The 15,007-nt window shown below is 43.5% G+C and overlaps 1 protein-coding gene across 2 annotated transcripts in view; it reads right to left on the bottom strand.

The window, feature by feature from the left end:
• ASAP2 (ArfGAP with SH3 domain, ankyrin repeat and PH domain 2) overlaps positions 1 to 15,007 on the bottom strand; it is a 120,739-nt gene that overhangs the window by 66,127 nt on the left and 39,605 nt on the right. For both annotated transcript variants that reach the window (XM_069975706.1, XM_069975708.1), the window contains exon 3: positions 3,497 to 3,642. In XM_069975706.1, coding sequence (XP_069831807.1) covers positions 3,497 to 3,642 — 146 coding nt within the window. The remainder of the gene's footprint in view (positions 1 to 3,496; positions 3,643 to 15,007) is intronic.

The raw sequence follows: 15,007 nt of genomic DNA, 5'->3' as shown, positions 1-15,007 counted from the left end.
TTTGCACCTGTCAGTGGCGGCCCGGCTCGCCAATTACAACAAACCAAACAAGAACGGCCAGAGAGCAGAGGTAACACCGCAGGGATGAGGGCTCCATAGCCTCCACTGCCAGGCGGGAACTTGGCCAGAGCTCCAACAACACAGACAGGACTGAATAACATTAACACATTGGGAGGGAGTAACACCGGCTGAGACATCAGGGACCAACTCACTAACACCAAGACACAGACATTATATGGGGCATGTAAGCCTCTTTTAGTGGTTTAGCCCTGAACCATTGAATTATTGTTAAAGAAACAAAGAATATATTACAGACTACAGATACATGAGAGGAATAAAACCTAATGGCTGTAGGTGGTGTTCTGTATATCAGTCACCATGTTCTCCTCATACTCATAAGCAGTCAGCTTTGTGTATAGGCTATACAGTGAATAACTGTAGGTATGCACGCTATACAGTATAGCGTGCATACCTACAGTTATTCACTGCAAGCCTCATATCTCTCTATGTATAGTATCTATCTATCTATGTATAGTATCTATCTATGTATAGTATCTATCTATGTATAGTATCTATCTATCTATCTATGTATAGTATCTATCTATCTATCTATCTATCTATGTATAGTATCTATCTATCTATCTATCCTGTTCTCTCCATCTATTCACCTCTCCCATATCTCCTGTCTATCTATCTATCTATCCATCCATACACCAATCCTCTTAATCTCCCCCATATCTCATATCTATAAATCCACACACAGATCAGCCAATATATTAAAACCATGAAGTGAAGTAGTTTTAATGTTGTGGCAGATCTGTAACAATTGCCAAGTACCAATGTATTATTACAAGGGGACTGATAAAGCTGAGGAACGTATTCAGCAGCATATGAACAATCAGACCTCTACCCGCCCCAGACAGCAGGGTCAGCTTAACATGGCGCCCCCTTCACTAAATGTTCTGCAAATCAGTCCCCGGGCCGGTTTTTACCCGGTCCATAAGGGAATGTTCACACTGAGGAATGGGCGACGAATTTCAAGTGGAATCTGCACTTAATTTTACACGTATTCCGTTTGAAATTCCGCCTGTAAAATATGCACAGAGCAATGTCCCATTGTGTTCAATGGGATTTACGCTCTGTTGTTCACACAACAGAATTTACGTGCGGAATGATCCGCCACAGATCCACTTTCCAATCAAAGAATTGACATCACAATTCTGCTAGAAAAATCCCAAAGAAGTCATTGAGGCTTTGAATTTCTGCTCTCATTCCACCAGAGTTGAGGAGGAGGAAAATTCCTCAGTGTGAACACACCTGAATACTCGGCTCAGCCGATGAATGCGCACACACTTGTTTACCTCTTTTATGAGCACTGATCAACTTGTATATAACAGATTGGCAAGCGTAAATGGGCAACAACCTTGATCAGGATTGGTCTGGGACCCTGGAGGTTTGATTTATACAGATCATAACGCGATGGTATATCCTAGCAAAAATGCCAGCTCTTTTTAACCCTTTAAGGGATCTGCTCCTAAAATCTAGGGATTATGCAAATGCAATAACAAGTCTATTCTCATATTCTATCCATTCTTCAGCTGCCTTTCATTCAGCATTTTCCCCCCGCATCTCAGCATGATTTCCGCACATGAGACGATATTCCCACTTCCAGCCATTCCTCATATTTGTGAATGTTTTACGAGCTGAATGGGATGAAGGGAATCCGTGGTCGAGCGCTCACACGCCGTGTTATTTCAGCGAACCCTGCAGAGCGCCAGTCTACACGTTTACAAAGCGGCGCACATGTCAAGTGAATGAGAGCCAGGTTGTCCATGTTCATTATTGTAACCAGCATCCCTCCGCTTTATTAACGTGTGTGTAAAGGGTAAAGCAGCGAGACGTGTTCTCCGTTCTGGCGCAATTCCAGCAAGCGCGAGACTCGGGAAGCAGACGTCTATATGTTGCACAAGGCTGCAAACACTCACATTCACTTCTAATACACAAATAAAATAGCAATTTTACACAGATCAACATGTATAAAACAGGTTGGTTTTCATGCAGATTTGCAGTAACACAGTATATTTAAAATTTTTAATTGTTAGAAAAACATTGGTGCCTTCTTCCAAAAACAGCGCCACACCTGTCCTTAGGCTGAGTGTGGTATTACAACTTGGCTCCATTCACTCAATGGAACTGACTTGCAAACCCCCCACCCAAACTGAGGACAAGAGTGGCACTGTTACTGGAAGAAAGCAGTTATGTTTTACACAACCCAACACTGATCTGCTGGATTGGCGTTCGCTTACCAAGCCTATTACATGGCTCGATGATCGTGCAGTAAGGGCTGTATATACATCCTTAGCAATGTCGGCGTAGCCCTTGCTGTATATAGAAAATAAGAAAGTAATTACTTACCTTTCCAGGCGGCCCAGTGTCCTGCTGGATTTTCCCTGCATACCACAGCTGCTAATGAAGCTTCTAAACCAGTCTGTGTAGTCATAGGCCGCTCGGCCAATCACTGGCCAAGACGGGACAGCACCACAGCCAGTGATTGGCTGAGCAGCCTGTCACTTCAGAGACCGCCTCAGAAGCTTCAGTGATGGCTGTTGTGAGCAGGGAGGAAACCAGGAGGACACCAGGGAGCGTGAAGAGGTAAGTAATAACATGAACCTCCTATAACACAAAACAATTTTGAATGACAACGATCAGTGGATGATCAGTGGCTTTATTACAAGGGGTGATATCTGCTAGAACTTGCCTGATTGGGCAGATATTCACCCCTTGTAATAGGACCCTTAGGTTATGGCTACATGGAGATTTAGCGTTAAAATTTTATTTTCCCCTATATCTGTATTTTCTGGTCATGTAATAAAGAAAAATCTCCAACATATAAGGAAGGGTTAAAAAAATGCCGCTCTGGTGTCCACCGGTGGACATGTGATTTTGTGTACACTGTGCACAAGAAGCTGCAGCCAATCATATGCACAATATATGCCATGTCATCCCAGCACATCCAGCAGGGGGCACCACAGCAGCTGGGTGAGAAAAGATTTTGTTCTCATGGGTTCACACTGCGTTTTTGCCATCCGTTTAACGGATCAGTTTTTTTTAACGGTCAAAAAAGTAGTGTCAACAGTACTTTATTGAGCGTCAAAAAAAACGGATCCGTTTTGATCCGTTTTTTTTATAATGGAACATATGCACACATATGCACACAAATGCATCCACTTTTTGCAATCCGTTTTTTTGCAAAAAACGGATCCGTTAAACGGATACTGAAAACGCAGTGTGAACCTAGCCTTGTAATTTTTTTCATTAGTTCTATGCCACAAATTAAAATTGCACATGGCTCTCACTGGCAGAATGTGAATGCGGCCCCACAACACAAGTGCCTAACCTGATACAAATGTCTATGAGATGTAATACAGATGCAAAGATCAACAAACATCTGGACGTAGAAACCTGTAGCACCCACAGAGTAAAATACAGATCTTACCAGATTCTTAAAAAGTGCAGTGAGTTCCTTGGTAAAGACGGAGAATTTCAGGAAGGCTGTTCCTAAATCCGGGTCATCTCTACATACACAGCTACTTCCAAATTTTTCCAGTGCTTGGGTATACTGCTCTTCATTCTCTACGTGGGCTTTAAAGAGAGAAAAAATATTCATGTTAAAAATAGGGTACGCAACCCAACAGGGTAACACAAACTAGGAAAACTGGAGTTTACATTGTTTAGCACAGGGATGGGGAACCTGCCGCCCTTCAACTATTACAAAAGTACAATTCTCATCATGTCTGGACAGCCAAAGCTGCAGGTTCCCCGTCCCTTCTTTAGCACATAAGGATCAGGCAACTCAGAATGTCTAATAATTAGTCTCATTCTGGCTACCTGCCTTACCACTTGCTGGGAGATGGCTCGCTGGGAGATGGCTCGCTGGCTGTCTTATCGATAGCTTGCTGCAAAACTGGCTAGTTGCCTTATTACTGGCTGGGAGGTAGCTTGCTAAAGAACTGACAAGTTGTCTTACCCCTGGCTGTGAGGTGGCTTGCTGGAGCAGAACTGTCTGGGAGGTGGTTTGCTGGAGTAGAGCTGGTTGTTTGCCTTACCCCTGGCTGGGAGGTGGCTTGCTGGAGTAGAGCTGGTTGTTTGCCTTACCCCTGGCTGGGAGGTGGTTTGCTGGAGTAGAGCTGGTTGTTTGCCTTACCCCTGGCTGGGAGGTGGCTTGCTGGAGTAGAGCTGGTTATTTGCCTTACCCCTGGCTGGGAGGTGGCTTGCTGGAGTAGAGCTGGTTGTTTGCCTTACCCCTTGCTGGGAGGTGGCTTGCTGGAGTAGAGCTGGTTGTTTGCCTTACCCCTGGCTGGGAGGTGGTTTGCTGGAGTAGAGCTGGTTGTTTTCCTTACCCCTGGCTGAAAGGTGGTTTGCTGGAGTAGAGCTAGTTGGTTGCCTTACCCCTGACTTGGAGGTAGCTTGCTGGAGCAGAACTGTCCGGCTGCTTTGTCACTGGCTAGGAGGTATCTTGCTGCAGAAGAACTGGCTAGTTGACTTTACACTGGCTGGGAAGCATCTTGCTTCAGCAGCAACCACAACTTGCAATGGATACCAACCAAGTATAAGCCTATACATAATTTTGTGGGAAAAGATTTCACTTGTATTTGACTTCGATAGCTTTTTCTACGCTTAGGAGTCAATTGGGGCGGTCCTAATTAATGAATGTTCATACAAAGATCTGTCAATCACCGATTAGGAACACCCATTGGACTCCTAAAGGATAGAAAGCATTTCCCACAAAACAATATATCAATCATAACCCAATGGCCGCATATGACACAGCATGGACAACATGAATCGTTCTCTGTGAATAAAGCTGAATGTGGAAAAAAATAAAACAATGGAACAAAAGAACAAGGGTAAATCAGAAACTGTATAAAGAAATTAGCTGGGAGAATAAGCAGAGGCATTACAATGAACGCCGCCACCTCCAGCAGACGTCTCTATACAACACTGACTGACACACAGACATATAACCCATAATTTGTAATTTATGGCAGAGACAGAAAATCATTTACAAGAAAAAACAACACTGGCATCTGCAATCAGATTTCAGCTCTCGAGGCTGACTGAAATAAACAACTTCTTTTTCATCTCCCAAGAGGCAAATGTGAATACATTTTAATGGAGCATATTATATAGACAGGGAAGTGTCAGTGTTGGAAGTCTCAAAACCTCGAGATCTTTGAGGAATTTATTATATTAGATATCAGCAGATCCTAAACCTAGCATGGAAATGGTGGATGCAGATACTTCATCAAGAAGGTCTAAAATGGCATCAGTGCAGCATTCAGATGGTACAGTGCCAGTGCTGGTGATCACTATCACTGGTTGCATTTGGTTACTTTGCAACCTGATTCTCTTCCTCTTCAGGACTTGGCAGTGTCTTGATTCAGAAACCCAAATTGGCTTATTTTAAGTAGAATTATCCATTTGAACACTGTCTGATGATTGGGTACTACTAAAATGTGATGCACAATGTGTGAGGCTTGAGTTGGGATCCCAAAAAAAATAAAATAAATAATTGATACTCACCTGCCCCGTATCTGCTCTACACATATCCCAATGTCCCCCGATCACTGCTGAGCTGCGTTTCCTGCTTTTACTTCTACATGCAGGGAAGGGATGCTCAGTAAATCAACAGCCCTAGCAGTGACACGCCTTTCCAAGTAATTGGCTGAGTGAGCACTCAGAGAACCAGGAAGCGCTGCTCAGCTGGGACTGTACACGGAGCAGAATCAGGGAGGGTGAGTATCATGTACTACTTTTTACATGTTTACTTTCAATGCAGCTCAAGATCATTCAAGTAAAGTTGTGTGATTTCAGACAAGCTCTTTCAATCCAGGTTCATACTGGCTTTGGCTCTGGTTATGTTTTGATGTCGCTTGTTTACTCCTTTTGTTCTGTCGTTCTGGTACTTGTAGTTTTGCTCCTAGATTTTTGGGGATTCCTTTTTCACAGGATTTTTGCAGATTGATTGTTTACAGTTTGTAGCCTTCCTTTTCGACAGCTTTAGTCTACGTATACTCTTTGCCACCACCACGGCCAATTTGAGACTATTCTGGGGAAAGAGACCTAAGAATCCCCCTGTAGGGAAAGACCATGTCCTTTTCTATAGGTTAGAGGGTGAAAATCTGCATTGCCTTTAAGTGCATATAAACATTAGTGAAACGTTGGGCCAAACTTATCAACTTCGACAGGACCATCCACCTGATGAATGGGTATGCAGACCATCCAATTGTACGCCAACAGATACCAGAGAAGGGTTGGGTATGTTGGATTTCGGCTGCTCAACCCTACTGTTCTCAGGCTGCCACCAGAAAGGTCAAGCAGTACCTCTCCTCTCTCCAACAAGAACACAAACTATCAGCCAAGCTGGAAAATCAAGGGTATGTATGGATCGGGAGTGATCGCTGCTATTGAAGGTGTATGGCCACCCCAAACTTTAATCTATCCACTATAAAGGATGGTGGCTTTGCGAGTTTTCTCCAGTAAGTGACTCCCATTATTATTTTATCACTTTATAGCTTTATTATTTGGGCTATTGTGTGTTCTTTGTATGATGCCATTACAGAGACAATGAATCATTGTGTTAGCATTATATAATGGTATTATTTAGACACTATATACAGTATTGTTTATGTGCGGTATTCGGGCAGTAGTACTCATTACCTTGAGTCCACAAAATAAAATATTTTTTACGATCGTCCCCAGACTGTAGACATCCACAATACACGAATGGGCAAAACTACATTTATTTCCCTGATTAAAGAAACGCGTTGGCGTCCCGGCCCCACCTCTGCTACAATAATACAATGTTGTCTGACTAACAATTGTGGGACTGAATCGGTAATTACTAAATCTCGACAATAATCTATAATGACAGATGGAACAATTCCTTAGACAAGGTTCACTGACAGGGTTATCAATTCCCGAATGGGGGTTGTGGTTGGAGATGGTGTTTATGTTGTAGCCCGCCCTGTTTCTGCCTCCTGGATGTTTTGTAGCTGTCAAAACGCTGAAAAGTGGAAACGTTTACCAGTGAAGCTGCCCACAGACAATAAATGCTGTTCAGAGGACTCTGCCGACAATCTAATATCTACTGGTGCGGCCAGGAAATAGATTAGACAGCCAGGATTTTTCCTGTCTGATTCTATCTCCCCTCATTCGTCTAAACGCATCGGACATCCTAATGATTGTCAGCCAAATTTTATATCCTCAGCCAAAAGTTTTATGTCTCTGGCAGCAGAGGGACGCAGAGGAGATAGAAAAACAGAGGGTTTTCAGGAAATTCTTCCAAAGAAACAAACAGAAAATGTTTATTTATATTACACCGCGTACGTTCACATGTCTTCTCAACCCAAAAAGTCCAATATTCCATTTCTGTGAATGGAGTTTCCATAACCCTAAAGAAATTTTTGACACTTGAATGACAATAGGGCAAAAGGTCCCCATATACCAGGGGTATGGAACCTTGGCCCCCCAGCTGTTGTTAAACTGCACCTGTCCAGGCATGATGGGAGTTGTAGTTTTGCAACAGCTGGAGAGCTAAGGTTCCTACCCCTGCTATATACTTTATACTTGCTGCTAGCAAGTATGCCCACCTTTACCTTTCTGCATACCCCTGGCAGAAATCTCTGCTCTGGAAATACATGTTGGATTTTAGCCAATTGTATGAACATAGCCTAAGGGTCCCCATATACATTTGTGAAAAGTTGTCTAAACCCAACATTATTGGCAGACTAAACACCTTCAATAGCTACCGGCTGAACGATAGTCTGCCTGGCGGTTATCTCCTCATACACAAACTTTAATGGCGGCCGACCACTCATGTGTTCTCTATGGCAAGGTGTGACCGATGTCAGACTGCTCTGAGTGAGGTTTATTTCTCCCAGAACAAAAAGGTCGGGCAGTAAAAGTCCATCACGCCCAATCCCTCTTCCACAATCATCATCTATCGGTGGAGAGTCTGGGGTCACCCATATACCTTACACCACTGACCAAACCAGATAGTGGCGGCAGGTTTAATCAACTTTAATTAAATTGTATGGGCACCTTAATGTGTATAAAGGCCTCCTGATCCTCTCTCGATCCTTTTGTCTTTGAGGAGACAAGCCTCCATATGACAGCTGCTTACCTCCCCTTCCCCATTCAGCCATGTCTATCAGTCATGTGCATGGAGTAACCAGGAGAATGGATAATTGGCTAACAGCTATTAAAAGGTGTATATACACAGTTAGAGGGCCTGTGCTAGATCAGATGAAAGGGTGTCTCCCCTTCCCGCAGAAACAGCGCCACTCTTGTCCCTGGGCCGTGTCTGGTATTGCAACTCAACCTCATTCACTTAAAAGGGGTTGTGCACTTTATAGCAAAATAGTTTAGTATACAGTGTAAGAAAGTGTACTCACTGCACTTACTGACAGCAGCTCCCTGTGTATTTCCTAGAGCTAAGATCAGATTCCCCTCCTCCAGGTTGTGCTACCCTGCTCTGTGGCGAGTCTGTCCATAAGATGGCATCGAGACATGTGATGGTGTATCTGCAGTGTTCTTTTGCATATTTGATTTCCCAGGGGGCAATGTTCTAGAATACACTGATGTCGAGACATGTGATGGTGTCTCTGCGGTGTTTTGGTTGATCTCCCTGAGGTCAACCAGTGTCCTTTTGCATGCACTTACTAGTCATTGCTCCCACTAGCCAGAAACCTACTCCACACTGATGAGGGGCAAAAACCCCCGAAACAGCTGTCTGTGGATGGATACCTTGCTGAGGTGGTTTCCTTGACTGGAGAACGCCTTTGGCTTGGTTGTTCCTTCCCGGAGGGAAGGTCTGGCTAGTTCACTGACGTCGAGATATGTGATGGTGTCTCTGCAGTGTTCTTTTGCATGTCCATAAGATGGCAGACATGGAAAAGCATGTGACCATGCCCCGTCCCCAGTATCCACCACTGAACTTACATATGCCTATGGAGGACACTGAAGACGGGGCACGGTTACATGCTCCCCCATGTCAGCCATCTTATGGACAGACTCACCACAGAGCAGGACAGCACAGCCTGAAGGAGGGGAGTGTGATTTTTGCTCTATTAGATACACAGGGAGCTGCTGTCAGTAAGTGCAGTGAGTGCACTTACTAATACTGTACACTGGGCAATTTTACTATAAAGTGGCCAACCCCTTTAACTATGACTCATGGTCCTATTACACAATACAATTGTGGGCAAAATTGTCCGACCACTGCGTTCCCAAATGCTTAAAAATCATTGTTTGTCAGCTATCGGTAAGTGATGTGAGCCAGTAACTAATGAAAGAAGATGGCCATACAAAGGATCCGGTCTTTGTTCATGCATCCCTCCTCACGTGGCAATCGAGCGTTGTAACAGGTTCTGTACATGAGCTCTGATATTACACTGTACATCACCACATCTAAGCTGCAATACCACACACAGTTGATAGACAGGAGTGGCGCTATTTCTAGAGGGGGGGAGCAGAAAATTATTCCCATTAATAAATAAATTAGAGCATGCAAGGAAGGAATGCCTCCACAAGTGCCTGCAGAATAGCTTCCCATGTAGGCCTCACCCTTCTGTGAACCCTCTCAGCCATGTAATGTAACGCTAATGTAACGTGCGCTTCTAGCCACTAATCCAGCTTTGATAAGACATTTTAGGGATGACACAATCTGAAGCGAGCATTTCATAGTGACGGCTTCTCTTTAATATTTAACGAAAGCTGCGTACTCCTGCATGGCGGTGTAGAGCGCACATCCTGAATCATCCATGCTAAATAGGGACTCATTTATGCAAGTGCTTTACTCACATAGATAGTCGGCTATTGACGTATCCCTGACACATGTAAGTGCCTGCATAATGAAGAGAATTATGGAGATAGTAATATACTTAATGTGGCTGAGCAGCAAAACAAGATTGCTTCAAAAAGAGAGTATCAGAGCAACGAGAAAACCAAAGGCGCACTCAGGAATCTTTACATAGAAAACCTTGAAGCGTATGTAGTGTTAAAAAAAAAATAATAATTATATATATATATATATATATATATATATATATATCATCACTGAATATTCCAATAGTCACTTAAAAATTACCTTTTATTATATCATTTAAAACACCAAACACTTTATTGCACAGCCATCACCTTTGCACTTTGTGCCACCAATTTTTTACACATTTTGTGCACAGCCATCATCTGAGCTATGCACCAGCACACAACAGACGTCCCAGAGCTCCAGAGTTAAAGAAGCAGCAAGGCCCCTGATGAGAGGCTGCGGAAACGCGTTGGGCCGGACCAGGAGAATACTGAAGTGAACCCCATGAACAAGGGAAGTAACATATCTTCAGCAAATAAATATTTTCTTGTTTGAAAATTTATAAATGGAAAATTGGGACATTTAGTAGTGACTTTAACCGTGATACTTAAGCACAATATAAAAGACTGTGACCATTATACGAGTGCAATATGAAATGATATGTGCAATATGGGAACACGGCTGGAAAATACACACGGATAATAACCACTACTAATGGCTATATGCACTGTATAGTATGCAATAGGAGGAAGAGCTGGGTGCAAAAAACGCATGGACAGACAAATAGACGCATCAAAAACGCAACCAGGTCTGAACAGTACCCAAACAGACTTTTTTTTTTTTTGTGTTGACATAACATATACAGTGTAACATATAAGAAGAGGACAATTTGGGTACCAGAAACATGCTACAAGGTCTGAAGAGTGCCCAAATAGACTCTCCTGTGTAAAAAATTGGTGGCACAAAGTGCAAAGGTGATGGCTGTGCAATAAAGTGTTTGGTGTTTTAAATGATATAATAAAAGGTAATTTTTAAGTGACTATTGGAATATTCAGTGATGATATAAAATTAACATAGTCTTCTATATTGACTTACATTCAGAGACTGTGTGTATATATATATATATATATATATATATATATATATATATATATATATATACACACACACACACACACACACACACATACATACATACATGTACATATATATATATTTCTCATCGACTACAGGGGACAAGACCAGGGTTGAACTGTTTGCCAGTAGTACACACCCAGGGCGTGACAGGCACCAACAGGGTAGTCGTCATCTGGGCGGCTACCCGCCCGTATCTAGTCACCGTGCTCTGCCTTTAAGCGTGCTCCGAGGGTATGAATGACAGACAGAGAGGTCAGTTACTGCCCTCTCTGCCTGTCAATCATCCCTCCAAGCGTGCCGACAGGCAGAGCTCGGTGACTAGATACGGGCAGGGAGCCGCCCAGATGCCTACCTCCCCGCCGCTGCCTGTCACGTGCCGGGGGATTAAAGTCCTTTTTTTCGGGTATGCAGCTACTACTGCAGCCGCGACCGATACGTGCCGCGGCTGCAGGAGCTGTATACAGCAGTTCAGGGAACCATATCAGCCCAATTGGGCTGATTGGTTGCCTTTAACAGAAAAGAAATAAACAGCAGAACCAAAGCCATCAAGGTCTTACATAAAAGCCCTGCTGCTAAGACATGATGAGAGGGAAGCCTTGATTTACCTTATATAGGTTGTCTGGAGGCTTAAAGTGTACCTGTTGTTAGAACTTTCAAAATCTAAATTAACAGTAGATGTGATATAAAGCAAGTTTGCACTATACATTTATTATTTATTTTTTAAAGTTATCACGGAGAACACGGCACTTGGCACCTGTTTTCTGACTCTTTTTCTCAAAGAATCAAAAACAGGAAGTCTTTCCCAGGTTATCTGAGCACTCACAGAAAAGGCAGTCATGTGGCTGATGGACACAGTGAGCCGTGACTCTCTGTACTGGCCGGAATTCCTGTGTTTAGTTTTTTTTTCCTGTGTTTAGTGTTTTTTTCAACCAGCAAGTCAGAAAATCTGCCTTCAGGAGACTGGACCTGGATTTCTGGTAAGTTCAGCTTTGTTTTACAGCATGATACAGCAAAAAAAAAATAATGAATGTAAATTGCAAACTTTCTTTATATCACATCTACTGTTGATTTAGATTTTAAAAGTTATGATGACAGTGATACTTCAAAGTGTCACTGTCAAAAAAACTTTTGACATGGCAGAGAGACATGTCAAAGGTTTTGATCGGTCCGTATCAGAGTATTCAGACCCCCACCGATTGTGAGAACAGGTCGATATGAGCCAGACGCTTTTAGCGGGAGTGGACCAGGTGGCAGCATGCTTGCTCTCTCACTACAGGTGAGAACACTCAGATTCGGACTGATCATTTGACTGTCAACTGGGTCGTCATCCCATTGACATCAGGGGGATGGTCATCGCTCTCTTCTGGGGCATGAAGCTGCACACTCTATCCCATTGAGAACGGAGTGGAGAATTCCCAAGTATAATCTCCCATCATTCCTGATTACGGCACATGGAGCGGAGCTCATGTACTTCCCCTCCAGCCCACTCTAGACCATGACATACCTATTTATGCTACTAACAAGACTTATGGCAATTAGGATGAATCACCATCTGTATCCTGGACAGTCTTAATAAGCCTAATGAGGAAAAAAATCAGCAATTGTTTTAAGCAATTGAGTTGCTGTTGCAGAGCCCAGTGGTTTAGTATGTTAATATGTGCAGGGCACGGGGCTGATAGCGTGCAATAATAGCCGGCAAGCGAGAAAGAAGGCATCTTAATGAGGCAATTATCTGGGGCAGCTGACGGCGCTTGGCATAAGGGCACAAAATCAAACGCTGGCAGTAAAAACGCGTGAATGTCAACGCTACGAAATGACGTGAGGATCCTGACTGGAGAGTGCACCTGCGTATAATGTTAGAAGGCATCACCGAGCTGAAACGCGTTCATTACATCTAATAATGAAGGTTATTGAGAGAGGTTGGGAGAGGAGCGGCGTGGGCACAGCCATGCCTGCAGCCGCACATAATGACAGATTAGGAAAGAACTGTCTAGACAGCGAGGGGGAGAACCCTGTGCCTCCTATCTATGAGATGCTAATACAGTGACATATATCACATAGTGTAATGAAATGGCCAAGTGCTAACAGATACCATGCACCGAGCATCCCTGTGTCAACTCATACTAATGATCTCCAGACATACACTGGTGCGGGAGGGAAGTAATTGAAAAAATTTCATTTATTGAAATTAAATTAAAAAAAAAGGCACAAAAGAAAAAAAACTATGAAGAATATATAGTATGCAGCATGCTATCTTCTATGTAGAAAGCCAATAAACCACACATACATGATGATCTACAGGAAGAACCTGACCGCAAGAGGGATAGCTTATCAGTTCCAGCCAAAGGGCTGCACACAGCAGCACTATCAGTGGCTATGTTTCCTGACTCCATAAAATATGTATATGGGTGGGGGAGCATGTATATATTTAACAAACCTTGTCTCTAGAAGATTATAAACGAGCTAAACTTACAGAACAATTAAGGAAAGAAAAAGTACTGCCAGGGACTGGGCTAAAAGGTCTTCAATGGATGGTGATAAGAATATTCATTGGGTTGGGGCCCTATTGCACAAGGCAGATATTGCCCTGTATAATAAATATAATGATCACCGAGATGCAGATCATTGGCTGATCATTGTCTTTTAATGTGTGTGGAAATCACTGGCCACTGGCCGCACATTCCTCTGTCTAACAGTTGCCGCACAGCAGGTAACTGATACAATAAACATGGTACTTACCTCTCCACGCTCCCCCAGTGTCCTCCTTGCTTGTTTCTGTGTTCCCCAATTACTGCAGCCGCCTCAAACACTTCTGGACCAATCTCTGCAGTGGCAGGCCGCTCAGCTGATCACTGGCAAAGAGGTTAGAGGCGGCGATGGAAGAGTCATAGGCAGCTGCGGTCAGCGGGGAACACAGAAACAAGCAATGAGGACACTGGGGAAGCATGAAGAGGTAAGTAACATGTTTATTATTTTCTATACACGCCAGCAAACCTCTCTAAAGCAAGGGCTCCACGGACATGGTTAACGATATATATGCAAACCTTGCCACACGGCAATGGTGGGGCTGCAATTACAGTATCCAGCCTCTGGCAGTGCTCCCAGGCCTGTCCCGCCCCACGTACCCCGATGCATGTACCGTTCGTATTTTGCATGCTCCACGTTCCCCAGCACTCTGTTGATAGGAAGTGCAGGGGTGCTTCGCTCTTGCACTGTCATTGTATGCTGGTGAAGGGATAAGGGGGGGCAGGGGGATGTGGATGTGTGCTGGTAAAGCAATGGGGGTGCAGGGGGACTGGGGGTGTATGCAAGTGAAGTGATGGGGGTGCAGGGGGACAGGGGGTGTATGCTGGTGAAGGGATGTGGACTGGGCGTATATATTTTTGTTGTTTAAAGACTGTAAATATCACAAAATTATGTTGTTGTTAAAATGACACACCACCCGAGTTATGCTCAGTTTTGCCAAATTTTGATACACCAAGCTGAAACGTTGCCCATCACTTGGATAGGCTAATCTAGCTGTCCTGCATCAATCAGTTGTAAATTGTATGCACAATTTCCCTACAGCGCCAACACAGGGGAAATGAAGTATTACACAATTGTGTCCTCCAGTCTGGGGGGGAAGCCATAAACAATAGCTGCCACTGTGGCTTATAAAATTGAGGACCCCATTTTTAACATGCCTTCTTTCTTCTACTAACAATACAATACTAGATAACCATAGTCAGGAACTGTTTTAGAAGGAAAACGGCCATGATTCTCTTCTCTTTTAGAAGGTCGGACTGTGGTGTATGGAATATTAGTGACTACAGACGCTTTTTACAACCATAAAGGTAAATTGTGGCGATAAACGTGTCGCAGATCTAACATTTTTATGAAGATTATTTTCCACCTTAAAGCAATTATGCAAGAAAACTGGCTGAACTACATAGCTAAATCTCCCCAAGTGAGTAAAATGTTATTCACGCAATGAACCCCAAGGGTCCTGTACGGTTGTTA

The sequence above is a fragment of the Dendropsophus ebraccatus genome, chromosome 6 (genome assembly GCF_027789765.1).
Source record: "Dendropsophus ebraccatus isolate aDenEbr1 chromosome 6, aDenEbr1.pat, whole genome shotgun sequence".
Taxonomy (NCBI): domain Eukaryota; kingdom Metazoa; phylum Chordata; class Amphibia; order Anura; family Hylidae; genus Dendropsophus; species Dendropsophus ebraccatus.
Note: the sequence above shows the minus strand (reverse complement) of the source record. Positions and strands in the feature narration are given on the sequence as shown.